Source organism: Somniosus microcephalus, unplaced genomic scaffold (genome assembly GCF_052327205.1).
Source record: "Somniosus microcephalus isolate GS21.2 unplaced genomic scaffold, FLI_Smic_1.0 unresolved_chr7, whole genome shotgun sequence".
Classification (NCBI taxonomy): Eukaryota; Metazoa; Chordata; class Chondrichthyes; order Squaliformes; family Somniosidae; genus Somniosus; species Somniosus microcephalus.
This window is the reverse complement of record NW_028225185.1, coordinates 31,648,803-31,665,159: the sequence shown is the minus strand read 5'-3', so window position 1 is coordinate 31,665,159 and position 16,357 is coordinate 31,648,803. Positions and strand designations below refer to the sequence as shown.

The following is a 16,357-nucleotide window of genomic DNA, read 5'->3' as shown; positions in this document are numbered from 1 at the left end:
GGATGTTCCCGATGGCGGGGGAGTCCAGAACCAGGGGTCACAGTCTAAGTATAAGGGGTAAGCCATTTAGGACAGAGATGAGGAGGAATTTCTTCACCCAGAGAGTGGTGAACCTGTGGAATTCTCTACCTCACAAGGCAGTTGAGGCCAATTCATTAAATATATTCAAGAAGGAGTTGGATATATTTCTTAAGGCTAAAGGGATCAAGGGATATGGGGAGAAGGCAGGGACAGGGTACTGAATTTGGATGATCAGCCATGATCTCATTGAATGGTGGAGCAGGCTCGAGGGGCCGAATGGCCGACTCCTGCTCCTATCTTCTATGTTTCGATGTTTGTTCTGTCGCCTCCCTGCCGCCATCTCCCTCCCTCCACTCCCGGCGCACCCGGGGCAGCGTTGTGTCATATCCGCCTCCCTCCACAGCCGTGGCATTGCCCGCCTCCGCCCCTGGCGTAAGAACACAAGAAATGAGAGCGGGAGTCGGCCATTCGGCCCCTCGAGCCTGCTCCGCCATTCAATAAGATCACGGCTGATCATCGACCTCAACTCCACTCTCCCGCCCGATCCCTCGAGTCCAAAAATCTCTCGATCTCAGCCTTGAATAGACTCAACGACTGAGCCTCCACAGCCCTCTGGGGCAGAGAATTCCAAAGATTCACCGCCCTCTGAGTGAAGAAATTCCTCCTCATCTCAGTCCGAAATGGCCGACCCCTTATCCTGAGACTGTGACCCCTGGTTCGAGACTCTCCAGCCAGGGGGGGAAACAGCCTCTCAGCATCTACCCTGTCAATCCCCCTCAGAATCTGATATGTTTCAATGAGATCACCTCTCATTCTTCTAAACTCCAGAGAGTATCGGCCCAATCTACTCAATCTCTCCTCATAGGACAATCCCCCATCCCAGGAACCAGTCTGGTGAACCTTCGCTGCACTCCCTCTATGGCAAGTATATCCTTCCTTAGGTAAGGAGACCAAAACTGTCCACAATACTCCAGGTGTGGTCTCACCAGGGCCCTGTATAATTGCAGTAAGACATCTTTACTCTGATACTCGAATCCTCTTGTAATAAAGGCCAACATACCATTTGCTTTCCGAATTGCTTGCTGTACCTGCCTGTTAACTTTCAGTGATTCGTGTACAAGGACACCCAGGTCCCTCTGAACACCAACATTTCCCAATCTCTCACCATTTAAAAAACACTCTGCTTTTCTATTTTTCCTACCAAAGTGGATAACTTCACATTTCTCCGCATTATATTCCATTTGCCATGTTCTTGCCCACTCACTTAGCTTGTCTATATCCCCTTGAAGCCTCCTCGCATCCTCCTCACAACTTACATTCTCTCGGTCCGTAGCCCTGTGGGTTACGGCGCTTCGAGTGCGTATCCAAGTACTTTTTAAATGCGATGTGGGTTTCTGCCTCGACCACCCTTTCAGGCAGTGAGTTCCAGACCCCCACCACCCTCTGGGTGAAGAAAGTTCTCCTCAACTCCCCTCTAATCCTTCTCCCAATGACTTTAAATCTCCGCCCCCCCTGGTTACTGACCTCTCTGCTCAGGGAAATAGGTCCTTCCTATCCACTCTATCCAGGGCCCCTCATCATTTTATACACCTCGATTAAATCTCCCCTCAGCCTCCTCTGTTCCAGAGAAAACAACCCCGGCCTCTCCGATCTTCCCTCATCGCTAAAATTCTCCAGTCCTGGCAACATCCTCATAAATCTCCTCTCTAGGGCGATCACATCCTTCCTGTAATGTGGTGACCAGAACTGCACGCAGTACTCTAGCTGTGATCTAACTAGTGTTTTATACAGTTCGAGCATAACCTCCCAGCTCTTATATTCTATGCCTCGGCTAATAACATAGAAACGTAGAAGATAGGAGCAGGAGGCGGCCATTCGGCCCCTCGAGCCTGCTCCGCCATTCAATGCGATCATGGCTGATCATCCAAATTCAGTACCCTGTCCCTGCCTTCTCCCCATATCCCTTGATCCCTTTAGCCTTAAGAAATACAGGAAACTCTTTCGTATCCGGCACCGACGGGACCGGGATGTTGCCGGTTGATTAAAAATTCCGGATAACGGAGAGGTATATCTACCGAGGCTATTTTTAACAAACAAAAATTAAAAAATCAAGAAACGTGCAGTATAATTGGGTACTCACCTACAGAATGTTGTGTTAAATTGATGTTGGAAGATGCTTGATTAAGTACAGGAATGCCAGTTGAGGGTAATCCATAACTCTTTAATTACTTAACAGTAAAACAAAACTTATAAATGACTGTATACTGTAGTTTTCGGAGTGAGCATTTTGCCGGTTATTAGAGAATTCGGATATTTAGGTGCTGTTTAAATGAGAGTTTCCTGTATATCCAACTCCTTCTTGAATATATTTAATGAATTGGCCTCAACTGCCTTGCATGGTAGAGAATTCCACAGGTTCACCACTCTCTGGGTGAAGAAATTCCTCCTCATCTCAGTCCTAAATGGCTTACCCCTTATCCTTAGACTGTGACCCCTGGTTCTGGACTCCCCGACCATCGGGAACATCCTTCCTGCATCTAGTCTGTCTAGTCCTGTTAGAATGTTATAAGTTTCAATGAGACCCCCTCTCATTCTTCTAAACTCCAGCGAGTATAAGCCCTATCGACCCAATCTCTCCTCATACGTCATTCCTGCCATCCCAGGTATCAGCCTGGTGAATCTTCGCTGCACTCCCTCCATGGCAAGGACATCCTTCCTCAGATAAGGCGACCAAAACTGCACACAATACTCATGAAGGAAAGTATCCCGTATGCGGAGCATATTCAAGGCTGAGATCGATAGGTTTTTTTGGACTCAAATGGAGCCAAGGGATCAGGCAGGAAAGTGGAGTTGAGGTCGAAGATCAGCCACGATCTTATTGAATGGCGGAGCAGGCTCGAGGGGCCGAATGGCCGACTCCAGCTCCTATTTCTAATGAGCGGGGAAGTCCTCCCAGTGTCTCGGGCTGAACGTTCATTCCTCAGCTGACGCCATCTAAAAAGGAAACACAGAGTGACTTGGTCAATTAGTTCATGTGCTGTTTGTGGGATCTTGCTGTGCATAAGTTGTGCACATAAAAGCCAGTGGTCTCCTAAAGCAATGTTTTATTACTATTTTGAGACATTGCAAGGACAGGATTTATGGTTCTATATCAATGCAAAGTCTAATATTACCACATGCCACCCTCTTTTAGGGGGGGGGGGTGGCTCTTTAAGTAAATAACTATGCGCATATTAATGAGCCAGCAGCTCATCAATATTCATGAGCCCAGGGTGGAGGTGCAGAATGAACCAATCCCAGGCTAACGGGGGTTAGTAGAAAAGTCAAGCAATTAATCTCATATAAAATGGATTGAATCTTGCTCAGTATCAAATAAATTCAAATCATTATTAGCTTAAAGGGATTATTTGTTGCTTGTGTTTTTAATTAGACGAGTTTTAACTCATGTAGTTACCCCCTCACTACTAAACCACCCCTCTGATGAGAATGGGTGAGTCCGCCTGCACTGGCACAGCGGGGGATGGTCAGACTGAACCATACTCAGACAAGGGGGGTGGTATAAAAGTCAACCCATTACTCCCATATAAATTGCATGATTATTGCTCAATTGTAAATAAGGATTAATTACGCTAGGTGTAAATAATATTTTTGCTGTTTTTGTTTGGAGTTGAATGAGTTTTAACTCAGTTTTGCAGCCCATCATTTTTGGGCCACCCCTGGGCTGGGAATGCGTGAGTCCGCCGCGCAGGCGCAGTGGGGGAACGGAAAGGAGCACTTTGGGTTGAACCATTTTCAGGTAAAGGGGGGGTGGCTTAGCACAAAAGTCAATCCATTTATCCCATACAGATGCATTGAATGTTGCACAGTTTCAATTGCATATGAATTATTAATCAGCCTAATAAATTCTTTGCCGGTTTTTGTTCTTTATTAGTTGAGTTGGAAGTCTTTTTTTCAGCCAATCATTTGTCTGGCACCCCTCTCTGCGGGGGAATGGGCGGGTCAGCCGCGCAGGCGCAGTGAGCGGGACGGTTCGGCGCCCCTTTGGATTGAACCATTTCCAGGCAAAGGGGGAGTTATGTGAGAATACATAAATCCGATAGAAATGGATTGAATCTTGCTCAGCGTCCAATAAATGCGAATTATTCAACAGCAGAAGACATTCTTTGCTGGTTTTGTTCTTTATTAGTTGGCTTTTAACGCTTTCTAATCAGTCGATCGTTCGTCAGCCACCCCTCGCTGTGTGGGGGGAAATGGGCGAGTCGACCGCGCAGGCGCAGTGGGGAAGGATTGAAAATGGCGGCCGCGCAGGCGCAGTGGGGACTGGAAATGACGGCCGCGCATGAGCAGTGGGGAGGGGATGGGCCTGGCGGCCGCGCAGGCGCACTGGGGGGCGGGCGTGGGTTTAAAATGGCGGCCCGGCCGCGCATGCGCCCCCGCTCTGGCCTGCCACAGGCTGACAAGATGGCAGCGGCCGCTTTCTACCGCCCGTTCGACCCCGAGGACCACGAGCTGGACAAGGGCTTCCGCCTGACCGCCCTGTCCGAGCTGAAGGGATGAGGCTGCAAGGTCCCGCAGGAGGTGCTGCTCAAACTCCTGCAGGGACTCGGGCCCGAGCCGCAGGCCGACGGTGGAGGCGGTGGCGGCGGAGGAGGCGGTGGAGGCGGCGGGGAGGAGGAGAGCCAGTTCCTTGGCGCCGTCATGCCGCGGATCGGTGAGGAGGCGGTGGAGGATTTTCCTTCGTTTTTTCATCCTTCCGAAATGAACCCGTTTTCTGGGCCCTTCTGATGATGGACAACCGGTGCCGGCCAATCAGCGCCCGGGGATTGGCGGCTCCAGCCAATGGGCGCCGGGGGGCGGTGCCCGGTTGGTTGATTGCGGCGCGGCCAATCAGGCGCGTTCTTTGGTGGTGGTGACACCACGTGTGGCTGGTTGAGGCGCGGCTCGGCCAATCAGGCGGGGCCGCCCAAGCCCAGCGCGTGGTTGCGGGGGGGGTGGGACCAATCATCGCCCAGGGATTGGAGGCTCCGGCCAATGGGCGATGGGAAGGCGCAAGTGCCCTCTCATTGATTGGTGGGAAGGTAGGGGGGCCAATCAGCGCTGAAGGATGCTGGAGGGAGGGGCCAATGGGGGTTGAGGGGACGGGGAGGGCCAATGGGGGTTGAGGGACGGGGGGCCCAATGGGGGTTGAGGGACGGGGGGTCCAATGGGGGTTGAGGAATAGGGGCCCAATGGGGGTTGAGGGACGGGGGGTCCAATGGGGGTTGAGGAATAGGGGCCCAATGGGGGTTGAGGGGAAGGGGGGGCGGCAATGATGGTTGAGGGACGGGGGGCCAATGGGTGGTTGGGTCGTTGCCCCACTGATTGACGTGCGTCTCCACCAATCAGGTGGCGCTCCTGCATGGGGAAGGGGGGGCGGGGCTTGAGAGACAGGGTTCCAACACCTCCCAGCTGTGGGCCTCAGAGGCTCTGCCCTCTCTCCGTTCGTTCCTGACCGCCCTCTGGTGCCTCCGCTCCAGGGGGCACCCGGAGAGTGAGTGGACGTGGGCCGGATGTTCGACTGGGGTCGGGGGGGGGGGGGCATCGCGGCTGCACCTGATCCGGCCCTCGTTTGAAATGGCTGCACTCTCGCGCTTCGCACCGGGCAGCGATCAGGAGCAAACCAAAGCCCCGAGGCGCTGAAAAGAAAGGCTCGCATTTCTCCAGCGCCTTTCACCACCTCAGGACGTCCCAAAGCGCTTCACAGCCAATGAAGGACTTTTTTTTATTTTGAAGCGAGGTCGCTGTAGGAAAACGCGGCAGTCCATTTGCGCACAGCAAGCTCCCACAAAGGGCAATGTGCTGCCGACCAGCTCATCTGCTTTGGCGGTACTGATTCAGAGATTAAATATTGGCCCCAGCACACCGGGGAGAGCTCCCCTCCCCCCTGCTCTTCTTCCAACAGCAGACGGGGGCCTCGGTTTAACATCTCACCCGAAAGACAGCCCAAAAAAAAAACCCCAACATCACTGACTTTTTGTTTTAAAGCCAGGCCTGGGGTCCATTCTGTTGAGAATCCTACAATGCTACGGCAATTTGTCAGAGCCATTGCAGATTTTGTGTGGGTTTTTTTTTTTTTTTATAGAAGTGCTGGTAAATATTCAGCCAGCCTCGCCTGCTGGGGAACTAGGCTGTGACTTCCACGTGAGGGGACATGTGAAACATAGAAACATAGAAGATAGGAGCAGGAGTCAGCCATTCGGCCCCTCGAGTCTGCTCCGCCATTCAATGAGATCATGGCTGATCATCCAAACTCAGTACCCGGTCCCTGCCTTCTCCCCATATCCCTTGATCCCCTTAGCCTTAAGAAATATATCTAACTCCTTCTTGAATATATTTAATGAATTGGCCTCCACTGCCTTCTGTGGTAGAGAATTCCACAGGTTCACCACTCTCTGGGTGAAGAAATTCCACCTCATCTCAGTCCTAAATGGCTTACCCCTTATCCTTAGACTGTGACCCCTGGTTCTGGACTCCCCCGCCATCGGGAACATCCTTCCTGCATCTAGTCTGTCTAGTCCTGTTAGAATTTTATAAGTTTCAATGAGATCCCCTCTCATTCTTCTAAACTCCAGCGAGTATAAGCCCAATCGACCCAATCTCTCTTCATACGTCATTCCTGCCATCCCAGGTATCAGTCTGGTGAATCTTCGCTGCACTCCCTCCATGGCAAGAACATCCTTCCTCAGATAAGGCGACCAAAACTGCGCACAATACTCAAGGTGTGGTCTCACCAAGGCCCTGTACAACTGCAGCAAGACATCCTTGGAGGAGGCGGAACAGGAGGAGGCCGTTCAGCCCCTCGAGCCTGTTACATTAGGAACAGGAGGAGGCCATTCAGCCCCTCGAGCCTGTTACATTAGGAACAGGGGGAGGCCGTTCAGCCCCCTCGAGCCTGTTACATTAGGAACAGGAGGAGGCCATTCAGCCCCCTCGAGCCTGTTACATTAGGAGCAGGAGTCGGCCATTCAGCACCTCGAGCCTGCTCCGCCATTCAATGAGATCAGGGCTGATCTGTCTCTTAACTCCATCTACCCACCTTGGTTCCGTTAACCTTAATGCCCCTTACCCAATAAAAATCTCAGTCTTGAAATCGCTAATTGACCCCCCCCACCAGCCTCGACAGCTCTTTGCGGGGGGAGAGTTCCAGATTTCCACCAGCCTTTGTGTGAAGAAGTGCTTCCTGACATCACCCCTGAACGGCCTGGCTCTAATTTGAAGGTTCTGCCCCCTTGTTCTGGACTCCCCCCACCAGAGGAAATAGTTTCTCTCTCGATCGACCCGATCGGATCCTTTAATCATCTCAAACACCCCAATCTCTCATCAAGTGCTCATCTAAACGCTTCTTGAATGTTGCGAGGGTTCCTGCCTCTACCACCCTTTCAGGCAGTGAGTTCCAGATTCCAACCACCCTCTGGGTGAAAAAGTTTTTCCTCAAATCCCCTCTAAACCTCCTGCCCCTTACCTTGAAACTATGCCCCCTGGTTATTGGCCCTGAGGAAGGATGTTCTTGCCATGGAGGGAGTGCAGCGAAGATTCACCAGACTGATACCTGGGATGGCAGGAATGACGTATGAGGAGAGATTGGGTCGATTGGACTTATACTCGCTGGAGTTTAGAAGAATGAGAGGGGATCTCAGTGAAACTTATATAATTCTAACAGGACTAGACAGACTAGATGCAGGAAGGATGTTCCCGATGGTCGGGGAGTCCAGAACCAGGGGTCACAGTCTAAGGATAAGGGGCAAGCCACTTAGGACAGAGATGAGGAGGAATTTCTTCACCCAGAGAGTGGTGAACCTGTGGAATTCTCTACCACACAAGGCAGTGGAGGCCAATTCATTAAATATATTCAAGAAGGAGTTGGATATATTTCTTACGGCTAAAGGGATATGGGGAGAAGGCAGGGACAGGGTACTGAATTTGGATGATCAGCCATGATCTCATTGAATGGCGGAGCAGGCTCGAGGGGCCGAATGGCCTCCTCCTGCTCCTATCTTCTATGTTTCTATGACCCCTCCACTAAGGGGCAAAGTTCCTTTCTATCTACCCTATCTATGCCCCTCACACTCTCTCCTACCTCCGAACCAGTTCCCTATCCATGCCAATAGATTGCCTTCAATTCCATGTACTCTCGTTCTTGTTAATCATCTCTTTAATGTGGCTCCTTATCAGATACCTTCCGGGCATAACTAATGTCCACAGACACTCCCGTATCTGCCACGTCTGTTACCTCCCTCCACAGGTTTACCTAGGTTCGCGAGACATGACTTGCCCTTTACAAATCCACGCTGGCTCTCTCTCTCTGCCTCTCTGATCAGCCAACCTTTGTTCAAGTATTTGCCCAAGCTTGCTATTGTCTCGCCAAACCACCGCGGCCGAAGATGAGGTCAGGAGGCACGGCGCGGAGCGTACGTTTGAGTTTGAGCGCTTCCCAGTTGCCTCGTCACAGTCGGGAGAGCCTCCCGATAGTTTGGCACCCGGACCCGTGCCGACCAGTTCACACCGTCCAGTTTTTTTTTTTTTAAACTCTTACGAGCACAACCCCAGTGCAAAAAAAAACTCCCATCTCTCCAGCGCCTTTCACCATCCTCAGGACGTCCCAAAGCGCTTCACAGCCAATGAAGGACTTTTTTTGAAGTGTGGTCACTGTTGTAATGTAGGAAACGCAGCAGCCAATTTGCGCACAGCAAGCTCCCACAAACAGCAATGTGATAATGACCAGATCATCTGTTTGTGATGTTGGTTGAGGGATAAATATCGGCCCCAGGACACCGGGGAGAACTCCCCCCTGCTCTTCTTCCAATAGTGGCCGTGGGATCTTTTACATCCACCTGAGAGGGCAGACGGGGCCTCGGGTTTAACGTCTCATCCCGAAAGACGGCCCCTCCGACAGTGCGGCGCTCCCTCGGTACCGCCCCTCCGACAGTGCGGCGCTCCCTCAGCACCGCCCCTCCGACAGTGCGGCGCTCCCTCGGTACTGCCCCTCCGACAGTGCGGCGCTCCCTCAGTACCGCCCCTCCGACAGTGCGGCGCTCCCTCAGTACCACCCCTCCGACAGTGCGGCACTCCCTCTGTACTGCCCTCCGACAGTGCGGCGCTACCTCAGCACCGCCCCTCCGACAGTGCGGCGCTCCCTCAGCACCGCCCCTCCGACAGTGCGGCGCTCCCTCAGTACCGCCCCTCCGACAGTGCGGCGCTCCCTCGGCACCGCCCCTCCGACAGTGCGGCGCTCCCTCAGTACCGGGTGCGTCGGCCCAGATTTCATGCTCGGGTCTCTGCAGCGGGCCTCGAACCCACAACCTTCTGACCAGAGGCGCGAGTGAGGCCCTCTGAGCCACAGTAAAAAGCTTAACCTCTGGCGGGTAAACGAAAGCACCGGGATCAACGTGCTGCCCTGTCCCTGGGCCAGTTTGTGCGTCTCTCTGCGGCTCGTGCCGTTTTGACTGCCGCTAACGTGTGACTGTCTCTTTCAGGGATCGGCATGGATTCGTGCGTGATCCCGCTGCGGCACGGCGGGCTCTCTCTCGTCCAGACGACGGACTTCTTCTATCCGTTAGTCGACGACCCGTATATGATGGTACGTTCTGAACTCGTGTGTGCGTGCGGTATTTACGTGCGAATGGACAGCGTCGGCGGGAATGGGGAGATCGGCGTGGCCATCGCTATCTGCTGGCGCTGACTGCCACCGGGGCACTGCCACTCTTCCACCCCCCCTCCCCTTCCCCAGCCCAGCCCTGGGATGTCAAGCCAGTGTGTCGCGTCCCCACCGGCCTCTCGGCAGACGGCGGATTTTAGTTTGGCGTGTACGTGTGCATGTTTTTAAAAAAACTCGTTTCTGAGATGTGGGCGTCGCTGCCAAGACCCAGCATTTATTGCCCATCCCTAATTGCCCTTGAGAAGGTGGTGGTGAGCCGCCTTGAACCGCTGCAGTCCGTGTGGTGAAGGTGCTCCCACAGCGCTGTTAGGGAGGGAGTTCCAGGATTTTGACCCAGCGACGATGAAGGAACGGCCGATATATTTCCAAGTCAGGATGGTGTGTGTGACTCGGAGGGGAACTTGGAGGTGGTGGTGTTCCCGTGCACCTGCTGCCCTTGTCCTTCTAGGTGGAAGAGGTCGCGGGTTTGGGAGGTGCTGCCAAAGAAGCCTTGGCGAGTTGCTGCAGTGCATCTTGTAGATGGTCCACACTGCAGCCACGGTGCGCCGGTGGTACATAAGAACATAAGAACATAAGAAATAGGAGCAGGAGTAGGCCAATTGGCCCCTCGAGCCTGCTCCGCCATTCAATAAGATCATGGCTGATCTGATCCTAACCGCCAATCCACTATGACAGGACTATCTCCTGAATCTAACAGCATTAGACACACGAAAAACAGGAGCAGGATCAGGCTACACGGCCCCTGGGCCCGCTCCGCTACCCACAGGGCCATGACCTATCCGAACCTAGACTCATGTCCAAATTCCTGCCCGCTCCCCGTAACCTTTAATTCCCTTTTCTACTAGGAAACTGTCTATTTCTGTTTTAAATTTATGTAATGATGTAGCTTCGACAGCTTTTTGGGGCAGCATATTCCATGGACCTACCACCCTCTGAGTGAAGTAGTTCCTCCTCATCTCAGTTTTGAAAGAGCAGCCCCTTATTCTAAGACTATACCCCCTAGTTCTAGTTTCACCCATCATCTGGAACATCCTCCCTGCATCCACCCGATCCAACCCCTTCATAATCTTATATGTTTCAATAAGATCGCCTCTCATTCTTCTGAACTCCAATGAGTAGAGTCCCAATCTACTCAACCTCTCCTCATATGTCCATCCCCTCATCCCCGGGATTAATCGAGTGAACCTTCTTTGTACTGACTCGAGAGCAAGTATGTCCTTTCTTAAGTATGGACACCAAAACTGTATGCAGTATTCCAGGTGCGGTCTCACCAATACCTTGTACAACTGAAGCAATACCTCCCTATTTTTATATTCTATCCCCCTAGCAATGAAAGCCAACATTCCATTGGCCTTCTTAATCACTTGCTGCACCTGCATACTAACCTTTTGAGTTTCGTGCACCAGGACCCCCAGATCCCTTTGTACTTCAGTACTTTCCAGTTTCTTGCCATTAAGATAATAACTTGCTCTACGATTTTTCCTGCCAAAGTGCATAACCTCACACTTTCCAGTATTGTATTCCATCTGCCAAATCTCTGCCCACTTACTTAGCCTGTCTATGTCCCCTTGCAGGTTTTTTATGTCCTCCTCACTCACTACTTTCCCTCCCATCTTAGTATCATCTGCAAACTTTGATGTGTTACACTCGGTCCCCTCCTCCAAATCGTTAATATAGATTGTAAAGAGTTGGGGACCCAGCACTGACCCCTGCGGAACACCACTGGTTACTGATTGCCAGTCTGAATATGAACCATTTATCCCAACTCTCTGCCTTCTGTTAGATAGCCAATCCTCTATCCATGCCAGAATATTACCCCCAATCCCGTGATTTTTTATCTTAAGCAATAATCTTTTGTGTGGCACCTTGTCAAATGCCTTTTGGAAGTCTAAATACACTACGTCCACTGGTTCACCTTTATCCACCCTATATGTTACTTCCTCAAAGAACTCCAGCAAATTTGTCAAACATGACTTCCCCTTCATAAAACCATGCTGACTTTGTCTTATTAAATTATGATTATCCAAATATCCTGTTACTGTCTCCTTAATAATGGACTCCAAAATTTTACCTACCACAGATGTTAGGCTAACCGGTCTATAGTTTCCAGCCTTCTGTCTACTGCCCTTTTTCAATAAGGGTGTTACATTAGCAGTTTTCCAGTCTGCCGGGACCTTTGCTGAGGGAGTGAATGTTTAAGGTGGTGGACGGGGTGCCAATCAAGCGGGCTGCTTTGTCCTGGATGGTGTCGAGCTTCTCGAGTGTTGTTGGAGCTGCACTCATCCAGGCAAGTGGAGAGTGTTCCATCACACTCCTGACTTGTGCCTTGTAGATGGTGGAAAGGCTTTGGGGAGTCAGGAGGTGAGACACTCGCCGCAGAATGCCCAGCCTCTGACCTGCTCTTGCTGCCACAGTATTTATGTGCGCGGCTGTCGTCCTTCGGGGAGTTAATCCACCTGCCCGCAGCAGGCTCGAGGGGCTTGAATGGCCTGCTCTTCAGCATCCACTCAACCCGAGGCCTCGTCTGCCAACTCAACGTCTGCGCTGTAAGTCGCCTGTCTTGGAAAAATGTCTCCAGTCAGTTGCCATTCAGCACCTGGCTGCTTTCCCTCGGCCTTTATTCCTGTGTCTGGAGCGGTGGCCGGTGTTCGGGCGAGCCCTCGACTGCAGCGTGAGCTGTGGACCGGCTGTGAGGCGAGTTAAACAAGTGTTCACTTTACAGTCGGTGTCGGGGGGCCTCAGCTATTCACAATCTATATTAATGACCTCGATTAAACATCGAAACATAGAAGATAGGAGCAGGAGTCGGCCATTCAATGCGATCATGGCTGATCATCCAAATTCAGTACCCTGTCCCTGCTTTCTCCCCATATCCCTTGATCCCTTTAGCCTTCAGAAATATATCTAACTCGTTTTTGAATATATTTAATGAATTGGCCTCAACTGCCTTGTGTGGTAGAGAATTCCACAGGTTCACCACTCTCTGGGTGAAGAAATTCCTCCTCATCTCTGTCCTAAATGGCTTACCCCTTATCCTTAGACTGTGACCCCTGGTTCTGGACTCCCCCGACCATCGGGAACATCCTTCCTGCATCTAGTCTGTCCAGTCCTGTTAGAATTTTCTAAGTTTCAATGAGATCCCCTCTCATTCTTCTAAACTCCAGCGAGTACAAGCCCAATCGACCCAATCTCTCCTCATACGTCATTCCTGCCATCCCAGGTATCAGTCTGGTGAATCTTCGCTGCACTCCCCTTAGCCTTAAGAAATAGATCCAACTCCTTCTTGAATATATTTAATGAATTGGCCTCGACTGCCTTCTGTGGTAGAGAATTCCACAGGTTCACCAATGAAGGGACCGAGTATAATGTATCCAAGTTTGCTGACGATACAAAGCTAGGTGGGACAGTAAGCTGTGAGGAGAACAGAGTCTGCAAAGGGATATAGATAGACTGAGTGAGTGGGCAGTAAGGTGGCAGATGGAGTATAATGTGGGGAAATGTGAGGTTATTCACTTTGGTACGAAGAATAGGAAAACAGAATATTTTTGAAATGGTGAGTGAAATAAAGAATAGATTTGCCTTTCTAATCTAGGCTTTATTAACTTAAAAATCCGGTAGCACATCTTCAACACCCAGTCCCAACTAAAGGCTGGAAAGAACTGAATTTAAGATGGCCACCACAAATCACATGACATCAACTACCAATGAGATTACAGCATATATCCCAAGGCAGGAAACAAACAACCAATCACAATACTTCTTACTAAACATAAAGAATAATCACCACATTCACCCCTCCTTTTAAAATATACTCCAACCTAAATAACCTTTACAATTTATAATTAATTATTTACAACTAAAACTATGCACAGACAAAATAAAACTATTCAACATGACACAATACTAAGTGAGCAACAACAAATAGTAACATTGCACATAAGTATTAAGTATCTCTCAACTAAAACAATATAATATATCAACAATTTTAAAACATTACTATCAATTTAAAAGTCCATTTTCAATCGGTCGACCGGATATCTTGTTCGTGTCGACCTTCTTAACCTTGGTGAAATTCCTTGCCCTCCCACACCAGGAGACACAGAAGTATCTTCTGCAGGAAGGCTATCCATATCCCGATTTTCAACGGTTTCCGGATTAGAAATCCCATCAGGAGGTAAACTGGGACGGTCATGAACATCCATCGAGGGCTGACTAATAGAAGTATAATTATCTGCAGTCGGATTGGAAATATTCGTAGTATCTGTAACAGCATCCACATTATCTGAATCATGACTATTGTTAATATCCTCAGAAGAGGGCTGGCCACCACAAGGAGCCAAGTCTTTAATTGAAACAGTACTTTCTTTCCCATCTTGGAATCGAATATGAGCATATTGGGAATTTGCCTCCAACAGCTCCACCTCCTCCACTAAAGGATCATATTTTGACAATCTAACATGGCGTCGAAGCAGCACAGGTCCCTGCATAGTAAGCCATGAAGGTACCAAATATCCCGTAGTAGATCTCCGCGGATAGTTAAAGAGCCTTTCATGGGGGGGTCACATTCGTAGCCGTTGAAAGCAATGATCTAATGGAATGCAGGGCATCAGGCAGTACCATTTCCCACTGTGTATTCTTGAGGTTCCGGGATGTCAAAGCCAACATAACTGCCTTCCAGATCACCCCATTGTATCGTTCGCACTGTCCATTACCCTGGGGATTATACGGGGTAGTTCTGCTAATAGAAATTCCCCGACTCTGAAGGTATTCCTTCAACTGGGAAGACATAAAAGAACTTCCCTGATCCGAATGGATATACGCAGGCATCCCAAAGATGACAAAGTTGAGTCAGACATTTGATAACTGTAGCAACTGATACATCTGCACAAGGAAAAGCAAAAGGGAACCTTGAAAACTCATCCACAACAGTAAATATATATCGGTTTTGAGTAGTTGAAGGAAGAGGCCCCTTAAAATCGACGCTCAAACGTTCAAAAGGAGAAGTAGCTTTTATAAGATGAGCTCGTTGAGGCTTAAAGAAATTCGGTTTACACCGAGCACAGCTAGAACATGATGAAGTCATCCGCTTGACGTCTTCAACTGAAAAGGGCAAATTCTTACTGCGTACGAAGTGTATCATCCTCGTAACCCCAGGATGGCATAAGGCATTGTGAAGATTAATAAGCGTATCTCCGTGAATCACAGAACAATAAGCCCTCGACAGCGCATCAGCAGCAACATTATCCTTCCCCGGACGATAAACTATATCAAAATGGTAACATGCCAACGCAATCCTCCACCTCATTATTTTATCATTCTTAATCTTTCCAAAATGTTTGACATCAAACATAAAGGACACAGACTTTTGATCAGTTACCAACGTAAAATGTCGCCCCGATAAATAATGTCTCCATTTACGCAGTGCTTCTACTATTGCATACGCCTCTTTCTCTATTGAAGAATGCCTTTTTTCACTATTGTTCAAGGTACGTGAGAAAAAGGCCACAGGTCTTCCATTTTGGTTCAGAGTAGCCCCAATTGCAAAATCAGAAGCGTCCGTCTCAATCACAAAAGGAACCTGCTCATCAATAGAATGCACAACTGCTCCAAGGATATCCTTTTTAAAATTATCAAAACACGTCCTGGCCTCCCATGATAGAGGATATGTCGTAACCCGAATAAGAGGCCGGATCTTCTGTGAAAAATTTGCAATCCAATTAGAATAGTAAGAAAACAGTCCAACAACTCGTTGCAAAGCCTTAGAATTAGTAGGACAAGGTAAATCAATCAATGGTCGCAGACGTTCTGGGTCTGGTTTAATCTTGTTTCCCGAGATAATGTACCCCAGTAGATTTACCTCGGTGGTCGAAAAGGTACACTTTATTGAAAGTTAAACCAACTTTTTCCGCAGCTTGAAGGAATCTTTCTAAATTAGAATCATGCTCCACCCTTGATTTGCCACACACCGTGATGTCATCTAAATATGAAAAGGTGTCAGAGAGAGAGTTATCACTTATAAAAGCATCCATTGCCCGTTGAAAACAAGCAACACCATTAGTAACACCAAATGGTATTCGGCAAAACTGATACAGCTTTCCACCAGCCTCAAAGGCCGTATATGGTTGATCCTTCTTAACAATAGGAATCTGATGATAAGCACTCTTTAGGTCAATAGTGCTAAAAACCTTATACTGAGATACTTTATTGATAAGCTCATCAATCTTAGGCAAAGGGTACGCATCTAATTGAGTATACCTATTAATAGTTTGGGAATAGTCTATCACCATTCGTTTCTTATGTCTCTCGTTAGTCGTGACAACTACCTGTGCCCGCCAAGGCGAACAACTAGGTTCAATGATTCCTTCCAATAAGAGACGTTGAACTTCAGAATTAATAAATTCTCTATCCTGACTGCTATACCTTCTTGACTTGGTAGCAATTGGCTTACAATCCGGCATCAAATTGGAAAAAAGTGATAATGGAGAAATGGATAAAGAGGTTAATCCACAAATAGATAAAGGTGGCTTAGTCCCTCCAAATGAAAGACTGAGACTCTCGTGTAACTGAAGCACATCATGACCAATCAAAATATCCGCACAGAGATTAGGCAAAACAGATAGGCATATATCAGTATACGTATTA

The 16,357-nt window shown here is 49.3% G+C and overlaps 1 protein-coding gene across 1 annotated transcript in view; it reads left to right on the top strand.

The window, feature by feature from the left end:
• The first annotated feature begins 4,444 nt into the window (after positions 1–4,444).
• The window catches only part of LOC147086735 (selenide, water dikinase 1-like), a 37,208-nt gene continuing 25,295 nt past the window's right edge, over positions 4,445–16,357 (top strand). The window contains exons 1-2 of the mRNA XM_085978911.1: positions 4,445–4,732; positions 9,534–9,637. Of these exons, the coding sequence (XP_085835037.1) occupies positions 4,720–4,732; positions 9,534–9,637 (117 nt within the window). The 5' untranslated portion in view covers positions 4,445–4,719. The remainder of the gene's footprint in view (positions 4,733–9,533; positions 9,638–16,357) is intronic.